This window comes from Microcaecilia unicolor, chromosome 2 (assembly GCF_901765095.1).
Source record: "Microcaecilia unicolor chromosome 2, aMicUni1.1, whole genome shotgun sequence".
Taxonomy (NCBI): domain Eukaryota; kingdom Metazoa; phylum Chordata; class Amphibia; order Gymnophiona; family Siphonopidae; genus Microcaecilia; species Microcaecilia unicolor.
In genome coordinates, this window is record NC_044032.1 from 444,362,086 (window position 1) to 444,380,717 (window position 18,632).

Here is an 18,632-nt window from a genome sequence, read left to right on the forward strand (position 1 = left end):
TTCTAATTAAATAATAACTCGGTATCTTGTTTCATACAGTTGTTAAATCTAATAACGCGGTGGGCATTATAGAAAACAAACATCTCTCAGCCATACTACAAAATTAGTCTACGGTTGGGGAATCAAATTTGGCCCTTCAGGGCCTGTACATGTGTGTGAAGATTACATGAAGGTACACGATAAATGTGTCAGCGGGTGTGCCTGGATTCGATGATGTAATGCCAAAGGAGCCCTTATTAGAGCCTTTATTTATCGAGAATATGTTTTGTTTCTCACGTTAGAAGTTTTGTTATTTTACAGGAATATTCTAATTCATCATACATAATTTTGCCACTGTTACCAGTGAAAAAAAAAAAGAACAAAGATGTAAGGGGAACAAACTTGTGTGTGTGTGTGTGTGTGTGTGTGGGGTGGGGGTATTTATTTACTAGCACTTGTTATTCGCCTATTTAAAAGCATTTAAAGTGGCTCCACAATATCAATTATGTAACCATACAGTCAGCAAAATAGTATAAATTCATAAAGCACAAACAGATTAATATACACATAGACTCCAATATAATCACTCTCTTATCTGTACCCTTCTCCTCCACTGCCAACTCCAGACTCCAGTCCTTTTAACTTGCTGCTCCATATACCTGGAATTGACTTCCTGAATCAGTACATTAAGCTCCAGCTCTGGCCGTCTTCGGATCTGGACTAAAAGCCCCACCTTTTTGAGGCTACTTTTAACTCCTGACACCTATTCACTTGACAGTACTTACATCTATTTTATCATTCCCACCTTAAGTAATTCCGTTATCCCTTATTTGTCCTGTTTGTCTTGGTTAGATTGTAAGCTCTTTCGAGCAGGGACTGTCTCTTATATGTTCAAGTGTACAGCGCTGCGTATGTCTATTAGTGCTATAGAAATTATAAGAAGTAGTAGTAGTAGTAAATTTAGGTACCAATAACGTGCACAGATATATAGAATAATAGCACTTACATGTGTGATTGGTGCCAAAAATTGTCAGTTACACACATATGTGCTAGGCTGTATTCTATAAACAGTGCACTTAAATTGCATAGCACATAGTTGCGAGGGGGATATTAACATGGGCAGAGCATGGGCATTTTGCTTAGTGATGAAACCAAAACTCTCTGAAAGCTTTTGGCCAAAACTGAAACCGATAACTCAAGTTTGGTTGAGTGAATGTGGACTAGCGAGGGCTGCTGGGGATTGTCAGAGCTTGTAATCTGCATCCCTCTGCTAAACCCACTGTATCCAAGCCAGAATATAATAAGCGAAATAACTTCTGCACACATGGACTTAAGCTAATGAAAACTGAAACAGAAAGCCACAGTGCTTTCATAGCAGTTGACTTTGCACCACAGTTGGAGCAACAGCTGATGTCATAATTCCACAGAGAGGTTAATTCCTAAGGAATTTCTCATCCCCAATTTAAAGACTTAAATTCTTGCTAAAATTATGTATGAAAACTATTTATTTTGAACATTTTATGTACCATATAAATTATTGTGCAAGATGATAACTGCATTATTTGCCATTGCAGTACAATTAAAAAACAAATGCAAAGAGTAGCCCCCCCCCCCCCCCGGGACTACTTTACAATCCCTGGTAGTCTAGTGGTGTAGTCAGGGCAGGAGCAATGCTCTAGTCACAGCAGCCAATTTGAGAGCAGAATTGGAATGGGAAGGAGTAACTGGGAATCATTTCTGCAACAACTACACTCCTAGACCACCACCAGAGACTGTAATATAAGCCCAGGGAGGCCTTTGGTGGGGGGGGAGGGAGGAAGGAAGTCTGGGAGTAAGGGCAACTCCCAAGGGAGACAAATAGGACAAAGCACACATTTTTGGCTTCCGTCGAAAACATACAGTCATTTTCGGCCAAAACCAAAACATAGCCGAAAATTAAAATAATCTTTCAGCCAAACTGAACCCGATCTGAAAAAGGATTAAGTACAAATAATGATGTCACGCCTGTGGGGCAGCACTTTACAAAACCAGAACACTGTACCAGTGATTTCATGGTAAGAATCCTGAAAGGGAACTTTAAAACAATACAGGAACGCAAGACCTTTGAAGTCAGAATGATTAAATATTTTGATACCCACCAGACAGGACTTAACAAAGATCTGGGTTTTCTAGCAAATTATGAACCATAAAATTGTACTGCTTTGTCACCATCATCTCCATGCATATTTCCCTGCCCCTCATCCACCCGACTCCCCCTGTCTCTTACCTAACCCACCCTCATCCAGTTAGACTGTCACTGAAATGCTTTGATGTTTCACTTATATATACTGTCATCTACCAAAATTTGCTTATTTCCGATCTGACAAAGAAGGGCAACCTTCGAAAGCTAATCAAGAAATGTACTAACATGTCCAATAAAAAAGGTATCATCCTGTTTTCTTTTCCATGTTTTATTTTGTTTTATTTCTATTGAGCACTGTAACTGAAACCAGTCAGCCTCTAGTGTACAACTTATAGAATACTGTCCATGGCACATGTTGCATGGCACACTTAAACACACCTACCTACCCTAATGAGATGACATAAGTGACCGCGCCTAAATTGTGCGTCAAAGGGGCTTTGCGCTAGTGTTCTATAATGGCTTAGGCATGCCTTTAAGTTGCTGTAGAATTGGCGCTCAGTGCACCCCTTTGTGGCACCTAAAATTTAGCTTCAATGTATAGAATTGCCCCCATTGCATATACAAATACAGTAGAATTACTATAAAAATACCCAAAGCAATACAAAGCCATAAACATAAATAAAATTAGTACATGCTTTTCCTTCAAAATAGATCAGTAGTTATAATTATACTTTGGTTGGAGGGTAGAGAAAGGAAGAATTTCTTCCCTCTATATACTGCTGTTAATTATGTTACCTCTGCCTGCCTTTCTCCTCTGCGGAATTCATTTGACTGAGCTCCAGACCTGTGCTTGTTGTTTCTGTTGAATTTTCACTTTATAATGTAGAACTGGCTGAAAAGTTTCATTTCCTAGTTTCATCGTTTGCCTTTCTTTCTCTCCTTTTAGGTATTTTCAGCTCCTAATTCTGTATTTCCAGGTAAGTACTGAGCTATATTTAAATTTATATATTCATTGTTGTGTCCTAAACCATGGGGCAACATATGTACAGGTCCTTGGTCTACTATGATTTTGTGGGTGTGAGATTCTGCCCTTGCTGTGGAATTGGCTGGTCTTGAGTAATTGCTGCAGGTCAGGGGCTATGCTGAAGCTTCAGTGCTGGCAGTGACTATGAAGACAAGCATCTTTTCTCCTTCTCTGTCTTTCCCTCCCCCCCCCCCCCCCCCCAGCTGAGATCCTTTCACTATCCCTCTTGTACCAGCAGTTCACTGTTCACCAAGTGGTTCAAAGTGCCATCCTCTGGCCTAGGAGGAAAATGCAGCCCTATGTTTACTATGTTACAAAGTGCCACACTGCTGCTGCCCTCTTCTGTGCCCTGAATTGTACTGAGAATGGCATTGGGGAGGTGATTCTGGTGGCAGCAACAGTGATGATGACAGTAGCTAGATGTCTTTGTATCCAGAGTTCTGTCAGTTGTCGTCTTTTGCCTTTTTACTATTTGGTGTCAAATGCAGTAAATGAAATATGAGACCCCAAATAATTATCTCCTGATCCCTGTGTCCAGTGATGGTGAAGGAAGGGGTACGAACTTGAGGAAGGAAGATGGCTAAGGGAAATGGGGATTTGGGAATAGTGCAGGGGGATAGCTGAGGGAGAGTGTGAATATTGTAGGAGATGCCTGAGGAATTGAGAGTGAGTGAGCGATCACAAGACAGGGGAATGTGGAGGAAGAAGGTAATTGAGTCTCTGAGATGGGAGATATGGGGAGGAAGAGGCTGTGGGGAAAATGAGGGGATTGGAGAAAGCACCAGGTTAGAGGAAAGAGTGAGAATATTGGAGGGGATGATGGGGGTGCTGGGGATGCCTAGGGAGCAGCGAGTGAGTGAGGGGATTGGAGGGAGTAGGAGAACAGAGAATGAGTGAGGGGATAGGAGAGAATGCAGGGGGGGACCATAAATAAGTGAGGGGATTGGAGGGCAGAGGGAGTGAGAGGGGAGAAAGTGGATGAGGGAAAGGGAGCAGATGCAAAAGAGTTGGGATGGGGGAAGCGAAGTTTGAGATAATTGGAGGGTGACAGGGAGAAAATAATATTGGTGTGGAGTGAGGAGATCAGAGGGCTATGGGATGCGAATGAGGGGTTTGGAGAGGATGCAGGGAGTAAGTGAGGAGTCTGGAGAGGTTCCAGCAGTGGTGTGAGTGAGAGAAAGGAGTAGCCTCAAAACAAGGTGTGTAGGAATGGATCCTCCAAACTTCATCTCATCCTTCCCCATGGGCGTAGTTTGGGGGGCATTTCCCCCCAAAGAAGCTGCCCTTCTGGCGATGACTGACAGTGAATGCGACTGCAGTGGCAGCAGTCTAAAAGAACCCTGAACTTCCTGGCCCTGCTTCTTGCGCTCACTCTCACTCTTCCCTGTCCCCTTCCCCTGCAAATTGTCAAAAATGAAACCATGTGCCGCTGCGATGGGAAGCAGTTGGGGACGCCCAAAATTGGTGTTCGATTATGCTGATTTGGGTGACCCTGAGAGAAGGACACCCATCTCCCGATTTGTGTCGAAAGATGGGCGCCCTTCTCTTTCGAAAATAAGCCTGATAGTGGGCTAGACAGGCTCACCTTGTCTCCTGTTCTCAGGTTAGACTGGGAGAGGTGAGGCAGAGGGAACGAGCAGACAATGGATGGGACTGGGAGGAGTGGTGAGCAGAGGGAAGGAGCAGGAGATGGATGGGACTGGGGGGGGGGGGGGGGTTAGGAGGGGGAAGAAGCAGGATGTGAAATGAGGGCTATGAGAAGAAGGGCAAGAAAAGGAGATGATGTGGGGAAAGGTTGAAACATAATGTGAATGACATGGAAGACTGGAGAGAGGATACGAGGCATTGAAAAAGGATTGGGGTGAGGGGTATAGGAGAAGGGATTGAGTCTCTGAAGGGGGTTGAGTTAGGGTAGAAAAGGGTTAAAAAGATGGTGAAAGAGAAGCTATTGGACATGGGGTATAGGGTAATAGACAGAAGAGTGGCCTTGGAGGCAAGGGAAGCAAGGAGAGACATGGATGGAGCTGAGACCAATAGGGTGATGAGATGCAGTGGAGGATAAATGAGGGCAAAGAGGGTGAGTACAGAGGATGGGAATGGGGACTAATGAAGTGGGTGAAAGAATGGGGAGGAATTTAGGAGACAGGGTAAGGGAGAGACAGAGGGAGGAATGGGAGTGCTGGAGAGGGAATGAGAGGGAGATGTTCAAAACCAGTAGGTAGATGGATACTAAGGACTAAAGAGTGAGAGAAAAGTGGGGGTGAAAAAAGTAAAATGAAAGATCAGTGCCAGACAGATGCAGAGAAGGACAGGAAGAAGACAAGAGAAGAGCGAAGAAATGGAAAAGCCAACTTGGAAAAGAATTTGAAACATGGAAAGTGGAAAAGAGACTGGGATCAACCCAACTAGAAAAATTGAATGCTCGGACAACAAAGGTAGAAAAGAAAGCATTCTTTTGATTTAATGCTTTTTAAGGACTGAGATGTGCCTGCTTTGTGAAATGTACATTTTTTTTCTATTGTTGTATTTTGCAGAGTACAGGAAAAATTACATTTCTGTTTCTCTTTTACCAGTACTTGCACTGCTTACAGAGTCTGGCTTTCTTGAAGAGATCTTTATTTCAGTTTTTGTGGGCATGTTTTTGTGGTTCCCTACTTTGTATTACATGAGGGTCTGTCCGTGTTCTGCATATGTGACAGAGGTGACATATTCTGCTAGCATATAGTGTTGTAGTGTTTGTGTAGGAATGTGTAACAGTCCAGCTTGTTCCATTTTCCAGTAGCAGGTGTATTGGTACTCTGGAGTTCAGTGTAATATTTATAGCACTGTCTTTTCATAGGTGGGTTAGGGCTGTTGTGTGTTAAGTTTTCTGTACAGGGTTTAAGTGTCTTTTTGTAGGGTTTTGTGTTATTTTATAAAGTGTCTGGCCCTATTGTTTTTGATATGCTGGCTTCATATTCAGCATTTTAGTCTGGTGTGTGTGTGTGTGTTTGTTGTTGTAGTTTTTTTTTTCTTAATAGCCATAATGAATATGTACAGTATATATTATCAAATAAATATGCAAATGTGCAAAGCCACACCCTTTGCCCCCCCCCCCAAATGAAACAGTCAAACTGCGGCCATGTCCTTCCCAATCTAAGAATCTCCCATTCTTCTCTCCTTCCTCCCTCTCTCTCTCTCTCTCCTCCCTTCCTTTTGTGATTTTGTCTTCTATCCTTCCCCTTTCCCTGAGATATTTTATCTTCTTAATCCTAGGGATGACCTGTGGGGGATGTGAAAGGGTGGGAGCAGTGGCGTTCCTAGGCTGGCTGACACCCAGGGCGGATCGCCGATGTGCCCCCCCCCCGGATGCAGCGCGGCCTCCCTCTGGCAAAATTACACCCCCCCCCGAGTGCAGCGCGACCCCCCCCAGGTGAAATTACACCCCACCCTGGGTGTAGCCCGACTCCCCCCGGTGAAATTACACCCCCCCGGGTGCAGCGCGACCCCCCCGGGTGCATTTTTACCTGCTGGGGGGGTGCCGCGCGCCTGTCGGCTCCGAGTCCACTCATTCTCTGCTGCTCCCTTGCGCAGAGGGAGCAGCAGGGAGGGAATGAGTGGACTCGGAGCCAACAGGTGCACAGCACCCCCCCCCCCCAGCGGCGTGCACCCAGGGCGGACCGCCCCCACCGCCACCTCCCCCCCCCTTGGTACGCCACTGGGTGGGAGACCATATGCAAAGACTCATTGTAGGGTCTCATTTGCTTAAGTCAGCAGGGGCTGACAGGCGGAGCCACATGCAAAAAAGAGAGTCACTCAAGGTTAGGGTTGGTCCTGTCAGAGCTCTTCTTTACCTTATTTTATATCTCCCTTCTCTCTTTCCACCATCACAGCACAGATCACAAAGTTCTCATACCCCCCTTCCCCCCTAAGAAATCAATAAATTAACCAGACTCACAGCAACTTTCAGAAAGCTACTTTATTGTTACAAAGTAAAATACAAGTTGACATTATTTAATATGCAGATCCATCCAAATTTATACCAATATGACACAGAAGTGTGAAAAGCCTGACTGAATTTGCTAACTGTTGCTGCAGAATCTTGACAAAATATGTTACGGGAAACTGGGGGAGTGGTTAAGAAAGACTATATTTGTAAAAGAGGAATGCTTAAGGATACATTTTTCAAATTTCTTGTCCTGCTCACTCATGATTTTACCTAGGAGAGAGTGGATACTTTAACTAGCTGTAGGCTGATGTTGGAACTGAACTAGCCCCTTAGCATTGTGGGGCAAAAATCACACTACAGTACCTCAGACCAGACTGTTCCCTGTGAGAATTTCATCTTGCTGCCTGGAAACAACTTTTAATGTGGGAAGTGGGGTGAAAATCGATATATAGAGTACTGAAAATATAATAAAAATAAATAAATATGTATATATTTTTTTCAATTCATGCTCTTTAGGCCTTGTATTGCACTGATATTTCAATATTTAAAATTTTGAAGAAAGTGATGCTTTAATTGTTGATGGCCCGATATTCAGACCAGGTAGCCAGTGGGTTCACCAGCTGATGCATTAAAAAAAAAATACTGATTGTGCATGTATGCAGCTGACCATAGACAACTAACGGGTCAGGATTCAGCTGGTGGTGGTCAGCGTGTCTTTAAAGACTGACTGCTGCTGGATATTCAATGACTGGCACTGGCATTGAAGGGGTCTTTGGGAGACCTGGAAGTTACGCAGGTACTGGGCTAAACCGGCAAAGATAGTGTTGTTTTTCATGAGACCCAATCTGTTTAGGCATGCGGACTCCAGAAGTGACTATCACCCACATCTGCATACCTTCCAGCTCCTCTGGACTCCTCTCCCAGACTGCCGGGTGTTGTGGCAGTCACACTGGATTTTCAGGGGCACTCTGTAGTTAAGTGCTGCTCAAAATCTGGGGACAATCCAGTCAGTGTTTTTTAAGCAGTCTGGAGCCTCTCCTACTCCTTCTACTATTTAGCACTTCTATAGCGCTACAAGGCGTACGCAGCGCTGCACAAACATAGAAGAAAGACAGTCCCTACTCAAAGAGCTTACAATCTAATAGACAAAAAATAAATAAAGTAAGCAAATCAAATCAATTAATGTGAACGGGAAGGAAGAGAGGAGGGTAGGTGGAGGCGAGTGGTTACAAGTGGTTACGAGTCAAAAGCAATGTTAAAGAGGTGGGCTTTCAGTCTAGATTTAAAGGTGGCCAAGGATGGGGCAAGACGTAGGGGCTCAGGAAGTTTATTCCAGGCGTAGGGTGCAGCGAGACAGAAGGCACGAAGTCTGGAGTTGGCAGTAGTGGAGAAGGGAACAGATAAGAAGGATTTATCCATGGAGCGGAGTGCACGGGAAGGGGTGTAAACCACAGTGAATATCGACCCCCCCCCCTGTCTGGATAGTGGTAACAATCAGCTACTATCCATACAGTTGAGTGGTTTTTAAATTTTGCACTCAGGGTTTCCTACATTTTTGTCTGTCCATCTTCTGTCCTGTGTTCCATCTAGAGCATTACGTTCAAGCCAACAACACCTTTTGTCTATTCCCTCAGTCAGAGATGTTCCTTTAACATCTCGGAAACCGATGTTTACTGTGGCTGGTCCGCATTGTGGAGCGTCCTTTCTTTGACAGTTTATTCAGATGTTTCTCTCTCAGTGTTTAAAACTTTATTAAAGACATATCTGTTCATTGTGGCTTGCGAGATGTGAATTTAGTCAGTATGAAGTGGTGAGACGTTCTGGCTCTTGCAGTTCTACAGGGGTTCAGCAAACATGCTAAATTTGGTAAATAAATTTATTAAGTACAGTGGGGGAAATAAGTATTTGATCCCTTGCTGATTTTGTAAGTTTGCCCACTGACAAAGACATGAGCAGCCCATAATTGAAGGGTAGGTTATTGGTAACAGTGAGAGATAGCACATCACAAATTAAATCCGGAAAATCACATTGTGGAAAGTATATGAATTTATTTGCATTCTGCAGAGGGAAATAAGTATTTGATCCCCCACCAACCAGTAAGAGATCTGGCCCCTACAGACCAGGTAGATGCTCCAAATCAACTCGTTACCTGCATGACAGACAGCTGTCGGCAATGGTCACCTGTATGAAAGACACCTGTCCACAGACTCAGTGAATCAGTCAGACTCTAACCTCTACAAATGGCCAAGAGCAAGGAGCTGTCTAAGGATGTCAGGGACAAGATCATACACCTGCACAAGGCTGGAATGGGCTACAAAACCATCAGTAAGACGCTGGGCGAGAAGGAGACAACTGTTGGTGCCATAGTAAGAAAATGGAAGAAGTACAAAATGACTGTCAATCGACAAACATCTGGGGCTCCACGCAAAATCTCACCTCGTGGGGTATCCTTGATCATGAGGAAGGTTAGAAATCAGCCTACAACTACAAGGGGGGAACTTGTCAATGATCTCAAGGCAGCTGGGACCACTGTCACCACGAAAACCATTGGTAACACATTACGACATAACGGATTGCAATCCTGCAGTGCCCGCAAGGTCCCCCTGCTCCGGAAGGCACATGTGACGGCCCGTCTGAAGTTTGCCAGTGAACACCTGGATGATGCCGAGAGTGATTGGGAGAAGGTGCTGTGGTCAGATGAGACAAAAATTGAGCTCTTTGGCATGAACTCAACTCACCGTGTTTGGAGGAAGAGAAATGCTGCCTATGACCCAAAGAACACCGTCCCCACTGTCAAGCATGGAGGTGGAAATGTTATGTTTTGGGGGTGTTTCTCTGCTAAGGGCACAGGACTACTTCACCGCATCAATGGGAGAATGGATGGGGCCATGTACCGTACAATTCTGAGTGACAACCTCCTTCCCTCCGCCACGGCCTTAAAAATGGGTCGTGGCTGGGTCTTCCAGCACGACAATGACCCAAAACATACAGCCAAGGCAACAAAGGAGTGGCTCAGGAAGAAGCACATTAGGGTCATGGAGTGGCCTAGCCAGTCACCAGACCTTAATCCCATTGAAAACTTATGGAGGGAGCTGAAGCTGCGAGTTGCCAAGCGACAGCCCAGAACTCTTAATGATTTAGAGATGATCTGCAAAGAGGAGTGGACCAAAATTCCTCCTGACATGTGTGCAAACCTCATCATCAACTACAGAAGACGTCTGACCGCTGTGCTTGCCAACAAGGGTTTTGCCACCAAGTATTAGGTCTTGTTTGCCAGAGGGATTAAATACTTATTTCCCTCTGCAGAATGCAAATAAATTCATATACTTTCCACAATGTGATTTTACGGATTTAATTTGTGATGTGCTATCTCTCACTGTTACCAATAACCTACCCTTCAATTATGGGCTGCTCATGTCTTTGTCAGTGGGCAAACTTACAAAATCAGCAAGGGATCAAATACTTATTTCCCCCACTGTATATGTTATTTGTATTTGCTATATATATTTATTCTGTGTATTAATTTACTTGCTTTTTACCTGTAAACCGCTGTGATGGTATTGCCTTAGGTGGTTAATCAAATAACCTTGAACCTTGGTTTAATTTAGAGCAGCCTTTTTGCTGGCCTAACCTAACCCACTTAGCTCTATGGATAGCAGATGCTATCTATATACTTAAGTGAAATATGCTTGCTCGACCCTAACTCCACCCAGGCACTATTGGGGCAATTCTATACCTGGGCAATTCGGTAAGAGCCTATTCTATATAGGCACCTAGATTCTGTTTTAGAATATTTGCATAGCCTGGTATCGATGTGCCTAATATTTAGGTTCTCATGCTTACACCAGCCATAGTGCAACAAGGATGCACGTAACTTACAGTATTTTGTAAAGGGTCCTTTTACCAAAATGCGGTAAAAATGCCTGAAAATGGTCATGCAATAAGATTGCTTTTACTGCATGGCCATGCAAGCACTTACCACCATCCACTGAGGTGGTGGTAAGGGCTCCCACGCTAACCCGACAGTAACTGGGTACCGCATGGTGCTGCCCGATTACCACTGAGTTACCGCCATGCTAGAAAATCATGGACGATTTTCCATAGTACCGAAACTGTACTAGTGTCTGCAATGAACTCATTCAAAAAAAACAATTGCAACTGGCAAGAACATACTCCTACTACAATTTGACATGTCTAGCGCCTTCGACATGGTTGATCATGAAATATTACTTCATATACTAGAATATTTCGGAGTCGGAGACCCAGTTCTCAAATGGTTCAAGGGATTCCTCACCACCAGATCTTACCAAGTAACATAGTAGATGACGGCAGATAAAGACCTGCATGGTCCATCCAGTCTGCCCATGACAAACTCATATGTGTATACCTTACCTTGAATTTGTACCTGTCCTTTTCAGGGCACAGACCATATAAGTCTGCCCAGCAGTATTTCTCGCCTCCCAACCACCAGTCCCGCCTCCCATCACCGGCTCTGGTACAGACCGTATAAGTCTGCCCTCCCCTATCCTCGCCTCCCAACCACCACCCCCTCTTCCCCCCACCTGCTCCGCCACCCAATTTCAGCTAAGCTTCTGAGGATCCATTCCTTCTGCACAGGATTCCTCTATGCATATCCCACGCATGTTTGAACTCCGTTACCGTTTTCATCTCCACCACCTCCCGCGGGAGGGCATTCCAAGCGTCCACCACCCTCTCCGTGAAAAAATACTTCCTGACATCTTTCCTGAGTCTGCCCCCCTTCAATCTCATTTCATGTCCTCTCGTTCTACCGCCTTCCCATCTCCGGAAAAGGTTTGTTTGCGGATTAATACCTTTCAAATATTTGAACGTCTGTATCATATCACCCCTGTTCCTCCTTTCCTCCAGGGTGTACATGTTCAGGTCTGCAAGCCTCTCTTCATACGTCTTGGAACGTAAATCCCATACCATCCTCGTAGCTTTTCTTTGCACCGCTTCCATTTTTTTAACATCCTTCGCAAGATACGGCCTCCAAAACTGAACACAATACTCCAGGTGGGGCCTCACCAACGTCTTATACAGGGGCATTAAAACCTCCTTTCTTCTGCTGGTCACTCCTCTCTCTATACAGCCTAGCAATCTTCTAGCTACTGCCACCGCCTTGTCGCACTGTTTCGTCGCCTTCAGGTCCTCAGATACTATCACCCCAAGATCCCTCTCCCCGTCCGTGCCTATCAGACTCTCCCCGCCTAACACATACGTCTCCCTTGGATTTCTACTCCCCAAGTGCATCACTTTGCATTCCTTCGCATTGAATTTTAATTGCCAAACGTTAGACCATTCTTCTAGCTTCTTCAGATCTTTTTTCATGTTTTCCACACCCTCCGGGGTGTCCACTCTGTTGGAAATCTTGGTGTCATCCGCAAAAAGGCAAACCTTACCTTGTAACCCCTCGGCAATGTCACTCACAAATATATTGAACAGAATGGGCCCCAGCACCGATCCCTGAGGCACTCCACTACTCACCTTTCCCTCCTCCGAGCGAACTCCATTCACCACCACCCCTCTGGCGTCTGTCCGTCAACCAGTTCCTAATCCAGTTCACCACTTCGGGTCCTATCTTCAGGCCGTCTAGTTTATTTAAGAGCCTCCTGTGGGGAACCGTGTCAAAAGCCTTGCTGAAATCTAAGTAGATGATGTCCATAGCACGGCCTTGATTTAATTCTCCTGTCACCCAGTCAAAGAATTCAATGAGATTCGTTTGGCACGATTTCCCTTTGGTGAAACCATGTTGTCTTGGATCTTGCAACTTATTGGCTTCCAGGAAATTCACTATCCTTTCCTTCAGCATGGCTTCCATTACTTTTCCAATAACCGAAGTGAGGCTTACCGGCCTGTAGTTTCCAGCTTCTTCCCTATCCCCACTTTTGTGAAGAGGGACCACCTTCGCCATTCTCCAATCCCTCGGAACCTCTCCCGTCTCCAATGATTTATTAAACAAGTCTTTAAGAGGACCCGCCAGAACCTCTCTGAGCTCCCTCAGTATTCTGGGGTGGATCCCGTCCGGCCCCATGGCTTTGTCCACCTTCAGCTTTCCAAGTTGTTGATACACACTCTCTTCTGTGAACGGCGCTCTATCCACCTCTTTCTCAGGTGTACTTTTGCTAGTCCCTCTCGGTCCTTCCCCAGGGTTTTCTTCAGTGAAAACAGAACAAAAGTATCTATTTAGCAAATTGGCTTTTTCTTCATCATTTTCTACATAGCGTTTTGTTGTATCTTTTAGTCTCACAATTCCCTTTATAGTCTTTCTCCTTTCACTAATATACCTGAAGAAGTTTTTGTCTCCCCTCCTTACATTTCTAGCCATTTGTTCTTCCGCTTGCGCCTTCGCCAGACGTACCTCTCTCTTGGCTTCTTTCAGTTTCGACGTACCTCTCTCTTGGCTTCTTTCAGTTTCATCCGGTATTCCTCCCCGTGTTCCTCCTCTTGAGATTTTCTATATTTCTGGAACGCTAACTCTTTAATCTTTATTTTCTCAGCCACTTGCTTTGAGAACCATATCGGTTTCCTTTTTCTCTTGCTTTTATTTACTCTCCTTACATAAAGATCTGTGGCCCTGTTTATTACTTCTTTTAGCCTGGACCACTGTTCTTCCACTTCTCGTATGTCCTCCCAGCCCATCAGCTCCTTCCTCAGGTATTCTCCCATTTTGTTAAAGTCAGCTCGCTTGAAATCGAGGACTTTGAGTTTAGAGTGGCCGCCGTCCACATGAGCCGTTACATCAAAAGAAACCGTTTGATGGTCACTGTTTCCCAGGTGTGCAGCCACTCGGACATTTGACACACTATCCCCATTCGTGAGCACCAGATCCAACGTGGCTCCCTCCCTCATGGTTTCGTTCACCATTTGTCTGAGCAGAGCACTTTGGAAAGCATCCACAATCTCTCTACTTCTTTCCGATTTTGCAGACGGAACCTTCCAATCTACATCCGGCAGATTAAAATCTCCCAACAACAGCACCTCTCTTTTCTTCCCCAACTTTTGAATATCAGCGATCAGATCTTTATCTAGTTCTTCCAATTGTGTCGGGGGTCTATAGACAACACCCACGTGGACCAAGGTTCTATCCTCTCTTTTTAAGGTGATCCATATCGCTTCCTCCTTTCCCCAGTTCCCTGTCATTTCAGTCGCTGGGATATCATTTCTCACATACAGAGCTACTCCTCCACCTATACGTCCCTCTCTATCCTTCCTAAAAAGATTATAGCCTGGTATGTTTACATCCCATTCATGGGAACCATTGAGCCATGTCTCTGTGACTGCAACTATGTCCAAGTCAGACTCCAAAATCAGGGCTTCAAGGTCACAAGTAACAACGAACGCTGAAAGATCACCTCCATGGATTCCGGAATGTGGAGTTCCTCAAAGATCCCCCCTCTCACCAATCCTTTTCAACCTAATGATGATACCACTAGCCAATCTCTTAGCTAACCAAAACTTTAACCCATACATACAGTGGGGGAAATAAGTATTTGATCCCTTGCTGATTTTGTAAGTTTGCCCACTGACAAAGACATGAGCAGCCCATAATTGAAGGGTAGGTTATTGGTAACAGTGAGAGATAGCACATCACAAATTAAATCCGGAAAATCACATTGTGGAAAGTATATGAATTTATTTGCATTCTGCAGAGGGAAATAAGTATTTAATCCCTCTGGCAAACAAGACCTAATACTTGGTGGCAAAACCCTTGTTGGCAAGCACAGCGGTCAGACGTCTTCTGTAGTTGATGATGAGGTTTGCACACGTCAGGAGGAATTTTGGTCCACTCCTCTTTGCAGATCATCTCTAAATCATTAAGAGTTCTGGGCTGTCGCTTGGCAACTCGCAGCTTCAGCTCTCTCCATAAGTTTTCAATGGGATTAAGGTCTGGTGACTGGCTAGGCCACTCCATGACCCTAATGTGCTTCTTCCTGAGCCACTCCTTTGTTGCCTTGGCTGTATGTTTTGGGTCATTGTCGTGCTGGAAGACCCAGCCACGACCCATTTTTAAGGCCCTGGCGGAGGGAAGGAGGTTGTCACTCAGAATTGTACGGTACATGGCCCCATCCATTCTCCCATTGATGCGGTGAAGTAGTCCTGTGCCCTTAGCAGAGAAACACCCCCAAAACATAACATTTCCACCTCCATGCTTGACAGTGGGGACGGTGTTCTTTGGGTCATAGGCAGCATTTCTCTTCCTCCAAACACGGCGAGTTGAGTTCATGCCAAAGAGCTCAATTTTTGTCTCATCTGACCACAGCACCTTCTCCCAATCACTCTCGGCATCATCCAGGTGTTCACTGGCAAACTTCAGACGGGCCGTCACATGTGCCTTCCGGAGCAGGGGGACCTTGCGGGCACTGCAGGATTGCAATCCGTTATGTCGTAATGTGTTACCAATGGTTTTCGTTGTGACAGTGGTCCCAGCTGCCTTGAGATCATTGACAAGTTCCCCCCTTGTAGTTGTAGGCTGATTTCTAACCTTCCTCATGATCAAGGATACCCCACGAGGTGAGATTTTGCGTGGAGCCCCAGATCTTTGTCGATTGACAGTCATTTTGTACTTCTTCCATTTTCTTACTATGGCACCAACAGTTGTCTCCTTCTCGCCCAGCGTCTTACTGATGGTTTTGTAGCCCATTCCAGCCTTGTGCAGGTGTATGATCTTGTCCCTGACATCCTTAGACAGCTCCTTGCTCTTGGCCATTTTGTAGAGGTTAGAGTCTGACTGATTCACTGAGTCTGTGGAGAGGTGTCTTTCATACAGGTGACCATTGCCGACAGCTGTCTGTCATGCAGGTAACGAGTTGATTTGGAGCATCTACCTGGTCTGTAGGGGCCAGATCTCTTACTGGTTGGTGGGGGATCAAATACTTATTTCCCTCTGCAGAATGCAAATAAATTCATATACTTTCCACAATGTGATTTTCCGGATTTAATTTGTGATGTGCTATCTCTCACTGTTACCAATAACCTACCCTTCAATTATGGGCTGCTCATGTCTTTGTCAGTGGGCAAACTTACAAAATCAGCAAGGGATCAAATACTTATTTCCCCCACTGTATATGCAGACGATGTCACGATCTACATCCCATTCAAACATGATCTAAGTGAAATCACCAACGAGATCAACCAAAGCCTCCGAATCATGCACTCCTGGGCAGATTCATTCCAGCTAAAACTCAATGCAGAAAAAACTCAATGCCTAGTACTCACTTCCCAATACAACACAAACAATTACTCCACCATAACCACACCATACTGCACTCTCCCCATTTCAGAAAATTTGAAGATTCTTGGAGTCACCATTGATCGAAACCTCACACTCGATACCCACGTGAAGAACACGACGAAAAAGATGTTCTGCTCGATGTGGAAACTCAAAAGAGTTAAACCTTTCTTCCCGAGAAACATTTTCCGTACCTTGGTATAGTCAATGGTAATAAGTCATCTGGACTACTGTAACACTCTGTACGCTGGCTGCAAAGAACAGACTATAAAAAAAACTCCAGACAGCCCAGAATACCGCAGCCAGACTCATATTTGGAAAACCCAAATACGAAAGTGCGAAACCCTTAAGAGAAAAACTTCACTGGCTCCCTCTCAAGGAACGTATTGAGTTTAAGATCTGCACGACCGTATACAAAATCATTCACACGGATGCCCCACGGTGCTGAAAAATAGGTGCTGGGAAAAATCAGTGCTCAGTGCTGTTCTGTAAAGGCCACTATGGGATGAAGGCCCTTTATAGAATAGCAAGTAGTAGGGATTCCCAAGCCCAAATTTTGGGTGCGAAGACTTATGCAGCTGAAATCTGGTGTAAATCCTGGTGTGCAACTGGGACGTTCATGCCCCAAATGGTATAACACTGCATGTAATTCTCTGGAATGCCCCCGACCAACCCATGCCCCTCCAATAGCCATGCCCCCTTTTGGGTTGCATGCAAGAGAATTTGGGCATGGATTGTAAAAGAATCACGTGCAGCCCGATCTGTGTGCAAATCCAAATTTGTGCTGCAGTCAATTTGACCCCCCCCCCCCAAAAGAAAGCCAGATTCTACAAGCAGTAAAAATGCTAGTAAAAGTAACATAAATCATTTTCTTCTGTACACTGCTAAGACAGCAGATATACAGATTAGCAGGACCCAAAGCTGTCCAAAACAAGTAAAGTCAGAAACAACAGAGTTTATACTTATTTGTTCAGCTGCCCTTAGGATTCACCTTTGGGTTTGAAAAGCAAAGCCATGTGCATGTAAGGAATGGATAAATGAATTAAAGCAAAGTTTAAAGCAAATGCCCTTAATATGTAATACTTGGTAGCAATAATGAAACAGTGATAGAACATTCACATAGGAAGCAGCCTGAGGCAACATATTTATTTTCCACTAAACATAATTAACTTTGTATAAACTTGGTGGCTAATAGTGTGCTGAACTGGACAATGTTGGCAAATTTAGACTGATGCGGGACAAAACTTCTGCATGAAGGAAACCCTTCCCTCATTATTCAATTCCTTTCTGGAGTGGAGGAGTGGCCTAGTGGTTAGGGTGGTGGACTTTGGTCCTGAGGAACTGAGTTCAATTCCCACCTCCGGCACAGACAGCTCCTTGTGACTCTGGGCAAATCACTTAACCCTCCATTGCCCCAGGTACAAATAAGTACCTGTATACAATATGTAAGCCACATTGAGCCTGCCATGAGTGGGAAAGCACAGGGTACAAATGTAACTAAATAAAAAAAAGGCAAGTGCATTTTTATAATATACCACTGCAATCCACAAAACAAAAGGAGCAAATTTCCACATGCTATCCTTTTCTTTTAATGTAGGCACAGGAAAAAAAAAGATTTTAAATGCTCCCAGGTATCAACCTAATTAATTTTTAATGTGGAATATAAATGTAATAAATAAATAAATAATTAAATAGATAGATAGAAAGTCTGAATGTTGAGCACCTGATTCTCATAACATGATTTCCGTTTTAGTGGCCCATTACCAGTAGAAAAAAATCTCTGCACGAATGTAACAGTGTTAAGGTGTCCCTTTAAACAGCTGCTCCAAATGACACACTGATTACAATTTATAAACAAATTACTACTCTACCTATGAAAAGTTATTCCGTTATTATACTTTCTCTGTGTACTCTTCTCCAGCCCTGGATGTTCTCCCTACACATATCTCAAATCACCTGGTGGTCTAATAGCTTGCTTCGGGGCAGGAAAGGTCCCCATGCTTTCGAGCCTGCTGCTGCTGATCCTCTCGCCGCCGCCGCTTGTTTAAAATGGCTACCAAGAGGTCAACGTCAAATAAATCAAATGCAGACTATGAATGTACATCTTTACTATGAAATGCACTCTTGCCCCCAAAATGAAAAAAAAAAAAATAACCCCGAAATCACACAAAAATTCCTGTAAACGACATGGGAAACTAAACAAAATACACACCCCTAATCTCTACGAGAAGGACTGAGACTTGGTTAGAAAGCTGTGTGAACAGAAGCCACAGGAGGCATAACAGGGAATAACCTAACTATTGTACTTTAATATCTACGGGTGCAAAAG

At 44.4% G+C, this 18,632-nt stretch overlaps 1 protein-coding gene across 1 annotated transcript in view; it reads left to right on the forward strand.

Annotated features, from left to right (window-relative positions):
• The window catches only part of LOC115462129 (fibroblast growth factor 18-like), a 141,744-nt gene that overhangs the window by 14,847 nt on the left and 108,265 nt on the right, over window positions 1-18,632 (forward strand). Inside the window, exon 2 of the mRNA XM_030192168.1 lies at window positions 3,048-3,078. Within this exon, the coding sequence (XP_030048028.1) occupies window positions 3,048-3,078 (31 nt within the window). The remainder of the gene's footprint in view (window positions 1-3,047; window positions 3,079-18,632) is intronic.